General features: G+C 35.9%; 1 protein-coding gene across 1 annotated transcript in view; it reads left to right on the top strand.

The window, feature by feature from the left end:
• Positions 1 to 12359, top strand: part of ADGRA1 (adhesion G protein-coupled receptor A1) — a 266278-nt gene that overhangs the window by 137690 nt on the left and 116229 nt on the right. The window contains exons 8-11 of the mRNA XM_027648135.1: positions 1314 to 1478; positions 4565 to 4763; positions 6069 to 6218; positions 9139 to 9300. Of these exons, the coding sequence (XP_027503936.1) occupies positions 1314 to 1478; positions 4565 to 4763; positions 6069 to 6218; positions 9139 to 9300 (676 nt within the window). The remainder of the gene's footprint in view (positions 1 to 1313; positions 1479 to 4564; positions 4764 to 6068; positions 6219 to 9138; positions 9301 to 12359) is intronic.

Genomic DNA, 12359 nt, shown 5'->3' with positions numbered 1-12359 from the left:
TGGCAATGTGCACTTGCAGCCCAGAAAGCCAGCTATGTCCTGGGCTGCATCCAAAGGAGTATGGGCAGCAGGTTGAGGGAGGTGATTCTTCCCTCTGTTCTCTTGAGACCCCTCCTGGACTGCTGCTTTCAGTTCTGCGGCCCCCACCATAAGGATACAGACTGTCAGAGTGAGTTCAGAGCAGGGCCATGAAGATACTCAGAGGATTGGAGTACCTCTCCTATGGAGACAGGTTAGAAGGGTAGGGTTTGTTCAGCCTTGAGAAGAAAAGACTCCAGGAAGACTTCAAAGCACCTTCCAGTATCTAAAGGGGACCTGAAAGAAAGCTGGAGAGGAACTGTTTACAAGGGTATGTAGTGACAGGGCAAGCGGAAATGACTTTAAACTGAAAACAGGCTAGGTTTAGTTGGCATACTAGGAAAAAATTCTTCACTGTAAGGGTGGTGAGAGACTGGAACAGGTTACCTGGAGAAACTGTGGATGCCCCATACCTGGAAGCGTTCAAGGCCAGGTTGGATGGGGCTCTGAACAGCCTGGTCTAGTGGAAGGTGTCCCTTAACATGGCAGGGGGTTTGGAACTAGATGGTATATAAGGTCCCTTTCAACTCAAACATTTCTATGATTGCAGGAGTAGCTAGAAAGGATATATGTAGTTAACTTGTCTAACATTTATTATAAAGAATTAATGAAACCTAGATTTATTGATATTAATAACTACGTGTCATATTTGGTGGGGCAACAGTGTGAAAGAAGTTCATGAGTAGTGGAAGTACTGAAAGAAGTATCAGCATTTGCCTCATCTCATTTTGCATTCAGCAATAAAATTATATACGACTTCCAAAGTTGATGACTTTTCTCAATAACTTTCCCAAGCTACCACAGGAGTAGCAGTGTCTGCTATTGAAATACCACAGGAGCTGCAGTCACAGCTGAAGGGAAGCATTCTCCGTGGACTGGTTGTGTGACCAACTTCAAATGCATTTCTGACTTCCAAGTGCTTGATTAGGCAACAAACCCAACATTTTATAATATCTGGGGAGAGGAGAATGGGCATTGATAAGTGTCGGATATTCTTTTGTAATGAATGGTTTGTGATTTGTGTTACAGCCTGTTACGATCTGAATAGTCAATACAAATTGGTGCTGCTAAGAGCTCAATACCAATCTCTTACATACTGTCTGTCCCTCTAATAACAGAGCAAAACCCATTTTTATATTTTCATAGAAAATGTCTGAAAAATTAATTTCAGAAAACCAATGACTTGATACCTGTGTAATCAAATATATACAATAATGGCTCTTTTATTTTTGCAGTGAACTTATCCTATCCAGTATTGATGTTGATGCAACTGGAAATTGGGAGTGTCTAGTCAACAATTCCTATGGAAATAGCACTAAACACGTAGAAATTGTGGTGCTTGAAACAGCTGCACCATACTGCCCTGCAGAAAGAGTTATTAACAACAAGGGAGATTTCAGGTATGACTTTCTGGTTTGGGAGTATGTTTCATGTATTAATGTAAGTATGGACCATATTCGTGTTTACATGATACTTCAGTGTCAGTTATGAAGATGTCATTTATTTTAGTTGTCATTTTTATGTAATACTATAGAAAGTAGGAGCACTGTATGATTTTTATGGGAAATGGGAGCTGGTGCTTCAAGTGGTTTGTGAAAGTCAGAGAATCTTCTAATTCCTCAGTATGCAATTATGGAAAATTTCAAGAAAATGGGGTAAATAAGAGAAGGTTCAAAATTGTTCTTGATCTTTGTAGAATATGATAACACTGCATTAAAGTAGTAGAAGATTAAATCTTCAGTACTTTTTACTTACTTCAGTACTCTGTTCCAGTTCTGATGGTTTTGTTCAGCTGAGATTAGAGGTAATAAATGACATGAAACTTAGTAAAATATTTCACTGAAGGGACTCAAAACAGCAAGTAAAAATACTTGGTAAAGCAAATAAATTGTCTGAGGTGAGCCTAAGGACACACACAGTTCCAGCAGTATATCACATGCTTACAAAGTACATCCATCCTGCTATCTGAATCTTAGAGTCTACAAAATTTTGTGAACTAAATTTATTGTTTGCTTTATCTTTACTTTTATCTACATATGCTGGTGGAGCTTTTTAAAATTTTAATCCTTCTAATCTGAAGAAAAAGTTAAGGTTTCTGTGGAATTTGGTATTGTTTTCAGTTAGTTCTAAATACTCCAATGATATGCAGAAAGCTCTTAAACAAAATATAATTAACTGCTTGACAATAAGACTGATGTATGATGGCATTCCCATTGAGAAATCAAGACAGTAATTTGTTACCAAGTGAATTATAATAAGAGTTCAGCTTGAATACTTAATGAAAGGAAAAGTAGATGAGAAAGGAAGCTTCTCTTAAACACCAGAATATTCTGCAAATAATTCTGACCTGAAAGCCTCTCTTTATTTTTAGGTTACCTTTAAAATTTTCCCAAAGGCTTTTTATTACTGTTTCTTATGTTTGAATAGAAATAAAGGATTGCATTAAAAAGAGTTTAAAAAAACCTACTCGCATAATCTGTTTTCTCTTTATCACAAAACTATTTTATTATGTGTTAACCTCAATTCCATCGAGTTTGCCTCTTTTGCTGAGGCAAAATGGCTGAGCAATACATATATATGGATTAAAATGCATTAGAGATCTTTGACAATCTTAGCTACAGATTTTTTTGTCATCACAAAACCTGCCATTGTATTTTCTCATAGTGAATATGCTTAAATATATTTTAATTAGATCTTTTAAAATATATGTACTTGCTATCAGATAACACATACTGAGTCTTTTAGGTGACAACTTACAAAGTTCATGTTCTTGCCATAAAATGACATCCTTTTCTCCATAATTAAATTTATATAAATTCTACAGGCTGCACAAACTTAACACCAGGGGCATTTTTGTCATTTTATATAAATGGAAAGAACAGGAGTGGACATTTCTCTACCTATTGATCATCTTTCTAGAAACCCATATAAATTTATTTTTTAAATGTGCATCAAAAGGAGGCTGAGTCCATAGGTTCTCTTGGCATTTTTCTTACAAAGGTCTTTGAAGTTTTGGTCATAACAAGTGTGTAAGTAGAAGGAGCTGAACCACAAAAGCAAAGCTAAAAAGAACAGTTCTTTTTTTGCGCAAAAAAAAAGGGAAAAAGAATCAACTGTTAGGGAAGTGTGGCTATTTCAGTTGTCCAACCTAGGTGGTATTTATAATTGCATAACTGTAGTAAGAATTAGGCACTGTGAGTCAGAATGAAGTGGCCTTTTTTACTAAGAGGTTTTCTCTGTGATGGTGATATTTTACTCTTAGTGGTTTGTTTGTTTTCTGGCACACTGTGAAATGCAAATGGTAATGTCATTGTATGCTATCATTCCTATTCATAAAGGAATATATGAGATAATGCTAGTTTCAGGATTATCTCTTTAGTTTTACTTTTTAGGTAAGCTGCCACTCAGTGTGGCCCAATTGCATTAATGCAAATGTTTTACTAAAAATAATATTTCAACCCAGAGGCAAAAAGGCCTCTATATTACTATACTCTGTACTGCTTTACATATTTTTAGTTTTTGGGGAAGCTCCTTTCATATTTCATTTGGCATCAACTGTTTTTACATCAAAAATTGAATTATTTCAGTGACAGTTGTGACAAATAAAAGTATTTTTTTTCCTTAGCTTTTCTTTGAAATGAGGAAAACTTACATAGCCCAAAACCTATCAGTATATTAGGTAACAACATACAAATGAACCTGCATTGTATAACTAAGAAGAGCTAATGCATATGTTTGAGCAAAGGTTGATTGTCAGGTTGTGGCTTCATTGACAGGCAGAATATTTTTGTGATTGATTGGGTTCAGTCATTACATCAGTGCAATTAAAGAACCATATCCTTTCCAGACTTGCTGACTCGCTGATGATACACTTATGGTTTTCTTTGATTTCTCCCAACTACCTGATCCTGTTCTGTCCATACTAGGTTGTAAATGACAATAGATTTGGTACCTATACAAACAGATCCAGTTGTGCCATTCTAGAGAATGCAGCAGATATATAGAGTGTATTGTATAATAGATCCATCAGCTAAATAGAACAACTCTGACTATTTTTAATTTTTTTGAGGCTTTGAGGCAGAGAGGGCTTTGTAGTGATGGGTCAAAATGCAAAGCCAAGATTGTCAAGTACATTTTGAGCAATCACCTTTAACAGCATGTGGTAGTAGGCTTTGAGGAGGGTTTTTTTGCTTCATGGACTTACTGCTCTGCTTTTTGCAGTCTGCGAAGATTAATGTTGTGAAAACGCCATCCCTATCTCTTCCCTTAACACCAAACACCTTCCTAGAATTAATGCAGAATTAATGTGTGACCAGCCAGGCTTGAACCTGTGTAATTTTGACATTTTCCAAGGAAACAAATTAATTCATTATAAAACATAATGAGAGAAAGTTGAAATAGCCTTTTTTCTCATATATTCTGTATACTGTTGCTATATTGTAAGTTGCCTTCTGCATTGTAATTTTTATTATCATGCTCTTTATAGGTGGCCCAAAACTTTGGCCGGGATAACAGCTTACCATCCCTGTCTCCAGTATTCTTTTAACTCCATTGCATTTCACAGTGGTGCAGAAGTGCCTAAAGCATGGCGTAAATGTAATCGAACTGGACGCTGGGATGAAGAAAACTATTCTGAATGTCCTTATTCACAAGAAATAACTCAAGTTCTTCATGCTTTTAGTCAGGTAATGTTATGAAATCTAGAGCTTCTCTTCTCTAGTACTAATTTTGTTCGATACCTTGCAAGAAATGTCTGTTTAGCCACAAGTTTGGGATAGATGAACTTCTGACAAAATGCTTTACTTGAAAGACAACAATGTGTTTCTTTGGTAATTGGAAATTGTAGTAGAAACAAGAGCACAGCATTTATTGCCTTTATTTTAATTTTTTTTCCTTTGAGTGTTTGAAGTCTAGATGATCATTAGTAATGTTGCCAGAGCGATCAGTGCTTCACTTCCATTCCTTCTTTGTTTTCTCCTTGTGCATTTTTCCAGAAAAATATTAATTTCTCTTGAAGTCCCATATCAGAGTTTTGTCAGCCAAAGTGCCTTTCTTTATGAAGTGAAATGAAGCTTACTTTAGAATGCCTTTTTGATCTCTTCAAGAAAAGCAGTACTTAAAATTGTTTCTTATGGATAAGTAAAAGAGAGAATAAGATGAAAAAGAAGATGGATGGAAATTAATGACAAAAAAAGAGCATAAGAGGAAACAGCATGAGGGATGGCCCAGATGTGTAACTGTCGTACTAAATTTTACAACTTTCAGTTTCCTCCCTAGTTTCTTCCCTAGTGGTATCAGTAGTGCCACATAAGACCACAGAAAGTTTTTTTTCGGATGGGTTCATACTTAAAAAAGAATTATTAAAATATTAAGAGAGGCAGTGCAATTATAGGTTAATAATTAAGAAGGTGTCTAGAATCAAGTCCATGCTCCTGTTAAGCAATGAGGTTAGGCCAGGTTTCTCAGGGCTTTAGCCACTCAGGTCTTTACAGCCTCTGAGGATGGAGGCTGCACAACTTCTGGGGGTAACCTGTTCAAATGCCTGACTATCCTCATGACAGGAAAGATTTTCTTCATAACCAGACTGAACTTTTGTTTCAACTCACTACCATTGTCCCTTATTCTCCCACCATGCACCACTGTATATAGGAACCCTTGGTGTTGTTTTCATGATGATCTAGAGACAGGGCGAGGTTAGTAGCTTGGTGTATTTTATGAGGCCAGATAGTTACAGTCTAGAAGAAGTAGATAAAAATCTTCAAAATTTGTTGGCCTGTTGTGATGGTTTCTTCAGATAACAGCAATGAAATCTAAGACCTAAGGCTGAAGATATATTCATGTGCCCCTGAAATTTATATCCATGGTATATTGATGCACATAAATCCGTGTGAAATTATAGGAAGCATTATACAGATGGATGTGATCTCCAATCTTTAAAGAGAATGAAGCTAGCTGATTTATTACACCTAACAATTCTGATGTATTTTCAGATGCACATCAATTTGACAACCGTGCTTGAATTTTCCCGCCAGCTGACAGCCTACACAAGAGGTGCTTCCCTCTTTGCAGATAAAATGGATGTAATATATTTGGCTTATATAATGGAAAAGTTAATTGTCTTCGTGGATGAAGTTCAAGATGTAAGATATTTTCTCTATACTGAAAAAAAGTATCACTTAGGAGTGAAGTCTTCACATATGGCCCTGTCTTAATGCATGCAGGCACACACTGAAGAGTAGCTTCTGAAACTGATTGCTCACTGCAAGTGTTCTGCCTATACTGTGATATGTCTCTTTATGCCAAAAAAACAACTAAACCTTCTCCTCTGACTGACAAGGGCATTGCTGCTTAGGAATAAAAATGGGTTTTTAATAAGCCACTTCTTTAATTCTTTTTTAAATTTTAATTTCTAGCATGTCTGACACGGACTCATGGTGCCTCTCCATCTGGTCACTGGAGTTACACATGCTTCTTTTGTTTTCTCCATTTCATCAGGAGGTTTTCACTGAGTTTTGAAAGGAAGTATCACTTCATGTAAAGAGAAGATAATATGTCTTTATGTGTAACTTCGTACAGAAACTTTTAGCATTATGTATGCCATTTTTACAGGGAGTTATGCAAACCCTCTGGGAAAACTAGGTTTTTACACAGAACAGAAATGTTCATCCTAGCTTTGTTACTGTTAATTTTCAGAGTAACTTCTAGCATAAAGATTTCATAAGCTGTAATTTTTGTACACATGATAGCTATAGTTAAAACATTTGTTTTCTTTTGGTTTGGCAATGTTCATTCCATTCTGGCTCTGGGAATTGTAACAGTTAACATTTTAGTGCCAATTCAAGCCTCCAACTTCAATTTCACTATTATACACTAAACCTAAAGTGTATTATTAAGTGCTCTCCAAGAATCACGTTTCAAAGCTGCAACTTTATTTCACCTCAAAATCCTGATAAGATCTCACTGCTTTCTGACAAAACAAAAATTTAAAATTCAAAATAAGCGTTTGGATTTGCCATAAAGTCGCTTTATATTTCTAGCAGTTGCTGCATTATCTTTAAAATTAAAGTTGAGCACCATCTCTACTCTTCTGATTTCTTCCACCTTTCAAGTAGATTTCAGTTTCTGATCTTTGGTATCAAAACATCTCCATCACTTATCTTTATATATCTTATTTAGTAATCTCTTATTATTTTCTTAATTCAAAGCATTTCTCCTAATTTCTCTCTTGTTTCCTTCTTCTATTTTTAAATTTACACTCGTTTTCTCCCTCTCAAGTTCACTGAGTAGGATCCTCATTCATTGAGCTCTCTACTAACACCCATTTCTGAACTCTCACTCACAAGGTGCAAAATTACATGTGAAGTTTAAGTGTCAATAGTTTCATGCCTGAGGCTACACTTGTAATTATAAATCAGACTGAACTTCATTTAATACAAGACAGCTGAAAATACAGGAATATAAAACCATTAGAAATCAATTAAAATGCAATTTATCAAAATAATTTAAAAAAAAAATTAGGTAAACTAGTATAGTTTCTGTACATCAGCTCTGGGGAGTGCCTCCCATTCAGCAAGGGATTGTTCATTTTTATACAAGCTGATGGTACTTTGTCCCGTCTGGTGGTTCACCTCTCAAACACGAGCTTCAGCAGCTGCACTGGGGACGTACTTGCAACACACTACAACTTTTTGTCAGGACAATACACACATATTAGCCCAAATTTTTGTATTTTTTCATTGCATGCCTTTAATGCATTTAATTATAATATGAATTACTTCCTTTTCTTATTTTTCTCCTTTTTTGTATTTATAGACTATTGTTCTGTCCTCAGAAAGTTTCTTCTTAGAAACTTGGTGTATGCTTCAATAGTTTTTCAGAAATCACTCCAGTCTCTTAATGTGATTCGTTATTATTCATTGTATCAGTAACTCTGTCACATTGTCAAAAGCCATCTAGAATTATCTAGTAATTATGTTCTCAAAAATAGATTAAATATTCCAGGAACAGTCACATAAAATTTCACATACAGTCTCATTATTTTGGTGTCCTTTGCAATACATGCGAAATTTATTTATTTTTTATGGAAAACAGAACTAACTTCATAATTCCAGCCATTTCTTAAACTTTTTTCACCATTTGTAAACTTCTTTTTCCTTTGCACTGAATTATCTGTATATTTGCCTTATTTTTCTGTTTCTGTTAGTGTGACTTCTTAGCTCCTTGAACTTTTCTTTAGCAATATTTATCTCAGTCATTTTTTCTCTTCTATATACCATTTTATTCAGGTTTATTTATTACAACACTGTATATCTTTGCCTTCAAAAATAGTGGTAATGTGGTCATGTTAATTTTTGAAATTTTATTCAGATGAAGTGTTTGAATTTTAAAAAGTTTATTTAAGTTTGAAATAATTACCAGAAAATATTCTCAGTGATTTTTATTCTTTCTACTAATAAAATTTCAAACATATACCAGAATCTGCAACACGTCTTCTGGCAAAACAAAGATCTATCCTTCTGGGTTAACACAAGCATGAATTAAAACTTCCAAACCTATGGCTAAGGAGATGGTCTAAGTTTGCATCAGCACCTAAGCCATGTCTCAAATTTACCGCACTATGTCTGTAACAAAGATGTCTTTCAAATATCCTTTCCTTCTTTTTTTTCTCCCCCTTACTTCCCCCTCAACATTTTTTGATTAAATATGAAGCAGTTCTGTAGAAGTGCATGGCCAATTTTAATTAGTTTAAGAAAGAGGGTGATAATTCTGGCATTCTGTTTATTGCCTGATGAGAGACTCAATTTGTCTGGTGTATCTAGAAAACAGGCTTTAAAGTTGTGAATTAATAAGCTTTTCCTTGATGTGAGTTGTACTTTCTTTTCTTGGTTTTTCTATTTTGGTCCATTTAATTTTCTTTATAAAATCAAAACTGTCTTTGAATGATGGTTACCAAGAGAAATAAGGTGTCTGCTTTCATTTGTACTCTTATCTACTCTTTTCTTATTCTGGAAGTTTTACAGACAATACCATTTTTGGGTTTGGGGTTTTTTTCTCTTCCAGGTTGGAGATGCTCTTATTGAAATTGCCAGCAATATAATGTTGGTTGATGACCATGTGTTGTGGATGGCTCAAAAGGAAGACAAAGCCTGCACCAGGATTGTACGATGTGTGGAACACATTGCAAGTCAAATATTGACAAGTAACATTCAAGTTATATCTAAGGTATTTCATAAAATTACAAAACTTTGCATAAGATTTTTTTTCTCTTGAATTCTATTTGGAAGACCAAAGGATTTTTTAAAGTATCACAGATAGTATTAAAAAATGGTTTTCTTGATTTGATCAATTTTATTTATTGTTACAGTAGAGTGTTCACATAACTTTCTAGTGTCCTTACTATTCACTCAGTTTCTATTTTTATTGCCACTACAGTATATTGGTTTATTTTGAAAGGTCCAAGTTGAGTGAGTGAGGAGTGAAATTTTTAAGTAAAGACAACAGGATCCCTTGTTGCCTGGAGATTTTAATATGCCTTTACGAGAGGATTCTAGACAATTCTTGCTTAAAGCATTTAGAGGGTTATCAAAATAGGTCTATCATGTGATGAACATTACTGATTTGGGGTTAGTTTTAGTTTTTTAGAAGCAAACTGTAGCTGTTTGAAATATTTTTTTTAATTCCTTGGCCTCCATCTACACAAATCTGCCACTTGGATACTGAGGGATTGACATTTGTACACTGAGACACTGTCTTTTTGCCAGTTTCAACATCTAATTAGTAGAAATACATCTAAATCAAAAGCTTTAAACTTACCCTTTTAGAATTTTAGATAAATACTTTAAAGCCTTATCTCTCCTTGGGTTAGTTTGCTTGCTTGATTCTGCTTGCTGGATTTTAAACAACCTCTATTCTTTTCTCAGTTGTCCACTGCATTTACACGAAAATACTATTAAAAAGTGAGTTCAGGTACCATTTCAATTACAGCAATAATGTATAAAAGTAAAAGAAAAAAAAAGGAATTATAAGCTGAGCTGAATTACTGAGTGAGCCAAATAACATAATAGCCTTAGTTCCTTCACTGTATGTTTCCAGAAAAGCAGTCTTTCAGACAAAGACAAAAATATATTGGACTGTTTTCTGTAGGAAGGTTTTTATTTAATTTACATTTATATAAAAGAATCAAATTTGCTAAAAGTATATTAAATACGCAGAGACATTAATGTCCCTTCTAGAAGTATTTTTCACTGTGATAGCTAGGAGGGCTCTGTTGTTTTATGCTTAAATTTCTTTTAAATGTCAAGTGACAAAGGCCACCTTTTTTTTTTTTTTGTCAGTGCTTCAGGAAGCTGTTGACATTACTGAAAACAGTAATTCTGTGTACTCAAACGTAGACCTGTGTCAATAACTGTTTGGCCATGCTTTGGTTTTTTGCTTCTTATGGTTTTCTGTAGGAGAATTAGTTTACTCTTGAGTGCAATTTGTAAATAAACAAAGCTGTGGAGTATTTCTGGTGTCATCTCATTCAATACCAAACACGTCTGTTCCTTCGGGAGGCAAGCCAGCAAACTGTCTCACAGAAATTGCATCTACTTTCTTTATTTTAGGAAACAGCAAATAAAACCCCCAAGCTTAGGTAGGCAGTGGCTTATAGTACAGTTTCCAAAAAAAAGAGCAACTCTATAAGCTGTGTCAGCTGTTGTTGCATAGCATCGTTTAGATTGGAAAAGACTTTTAAGATCATTGAATCCCACCATTAACTCAGTACTGCCAGGTCCACCACTAAACCATGTCCCTAAGTGCCATGTCTCATGTACATGACTGTGTTCCAGCATTGAAAAGCTACTTGGGAGCCATGACTGTTACTCCTGCATCGATTTTGGGATGACAAAAATGTTTTTCCAGTTCCAGGAGGCTGGGGAATGACTGATTTCAAGGTCAGAAATATACCAGGATGGAGAACTTTGTTTAGATCTTCTTAAGTTTCCCTTGCTGTCTAATGGCATACAAAACACTCTGCAGGAAGAGTGACCACTAGCAGCTTTGCAGTACTAGACAATTTCACATAAATATATAAAAATATTATATGTTTAATGTTTCATGTAATAATCATACAGCGATAAAACAAAGAAGACATTGTTTTGCTGCCTGAGGAGCTCCGGCCCCGGAGTGCTCAGGTCCTCAGCTGTGGTGAGGCCAGGTGGGGACACCAGGCTGTAGGTCAGGGTGAGGGACAGGCCCAGTGATGGTGACCAGACCCAGCTGCATCCTGGTGGTCACCAGGCCAGGTGGTGGTGATGAGGATGGCCCCAGGTCAGTGGAGGACAACAGGGCTGGAGTCAGCCCTCATGGAGCTCAGCTGAGGCTTTGGAGTAGCTTCAGCTTGGCACTGGACCAGAAGGAAGCAAATGGAAGCCCCCTCCAGAGCAGAGCCCCTGGGTGCAGCCAGAGAAGCCAGGGGTGCCCTGGGCAACCAAGTGCTCTTAGGTTGGGTCTGTATGGCTAGCACACCCAAATGAATTTCTTTTCAGTGTTGTTCTGAGGCGCTTTTTTGCTCCTCCTTTTGTTTTATTTCTGTGTATACACGTTAGATGTGCAGTTTGAAAAGGAAGCTTTCCTTTTGATAACAACAAATGATGGCAAAACTTACCTCAAGGCTTCTGTCAGACACGTGCAATAGTTTTAAAACCCAGCCCCTGAAGAGCTTTCATTTCACTCTCCACCCAGTGAGACTATCAGAGTATTTTAGACAACATAGCTCTTTGTGCTCTCAGCATTTGCAGCCTTCAGCGCTACTCTCAGCATACCCAGGTAACAATCCCCTTTGGTTCTTCTGCTGAGTGGTGCCTTTATCAGAGGTTTAAGAAACGGACAACAAATTATCATTTTCTGCATCTGTACTGCTTAGAGACAGGATTAACTGTGGCTTGTTTCCATGGATAATTTTGTTCTGGGTTCATCTGTATCCCTTTTGTAGCTCATTTTGCAATTCTAGATAATGAACACTAGTTTACCTTGCATTTTGCCCATCTGTTTCTAGGTGCTGACAATGGCTTGTCCACACTGTTTAGACATTATAAGGCCTTTACAAGTAAATTTTGGGAGTGGAAAACCCCAAATAATTAAAGAATTTAATATTGAAAATTTAAGAAATAGAGTTCACTGTTGTGAAATCACTTGTATCCTTATACAGCATTATCTAGCAATCATTCTGTTCACCACTACCCCACCAATGTAGTGTTATGCCCATTGTATAAAAGAAAACATGAAGCTATGAATAATTA

The sequence above is a fragment of the Corapipo altera genome, unplaced genomic scaffold, assembly GCF_003945725.1.
Source record: "Corapipo altera isolate COAL_440 unplaced genomic scaffold, ASM394572v1 56, whole genome shotgun sequence".
Classification (NCBI taxonomy): Eukaryota; Metazoa; Chordata; class Aves; order Passeriformes; family Pipridae; genus Corapipo; species Corapipo altera.
Note: the sequence above shows the minus strand (reverse complement) of the source record. Positions and strands in the feature narration are given on the sequence as shown.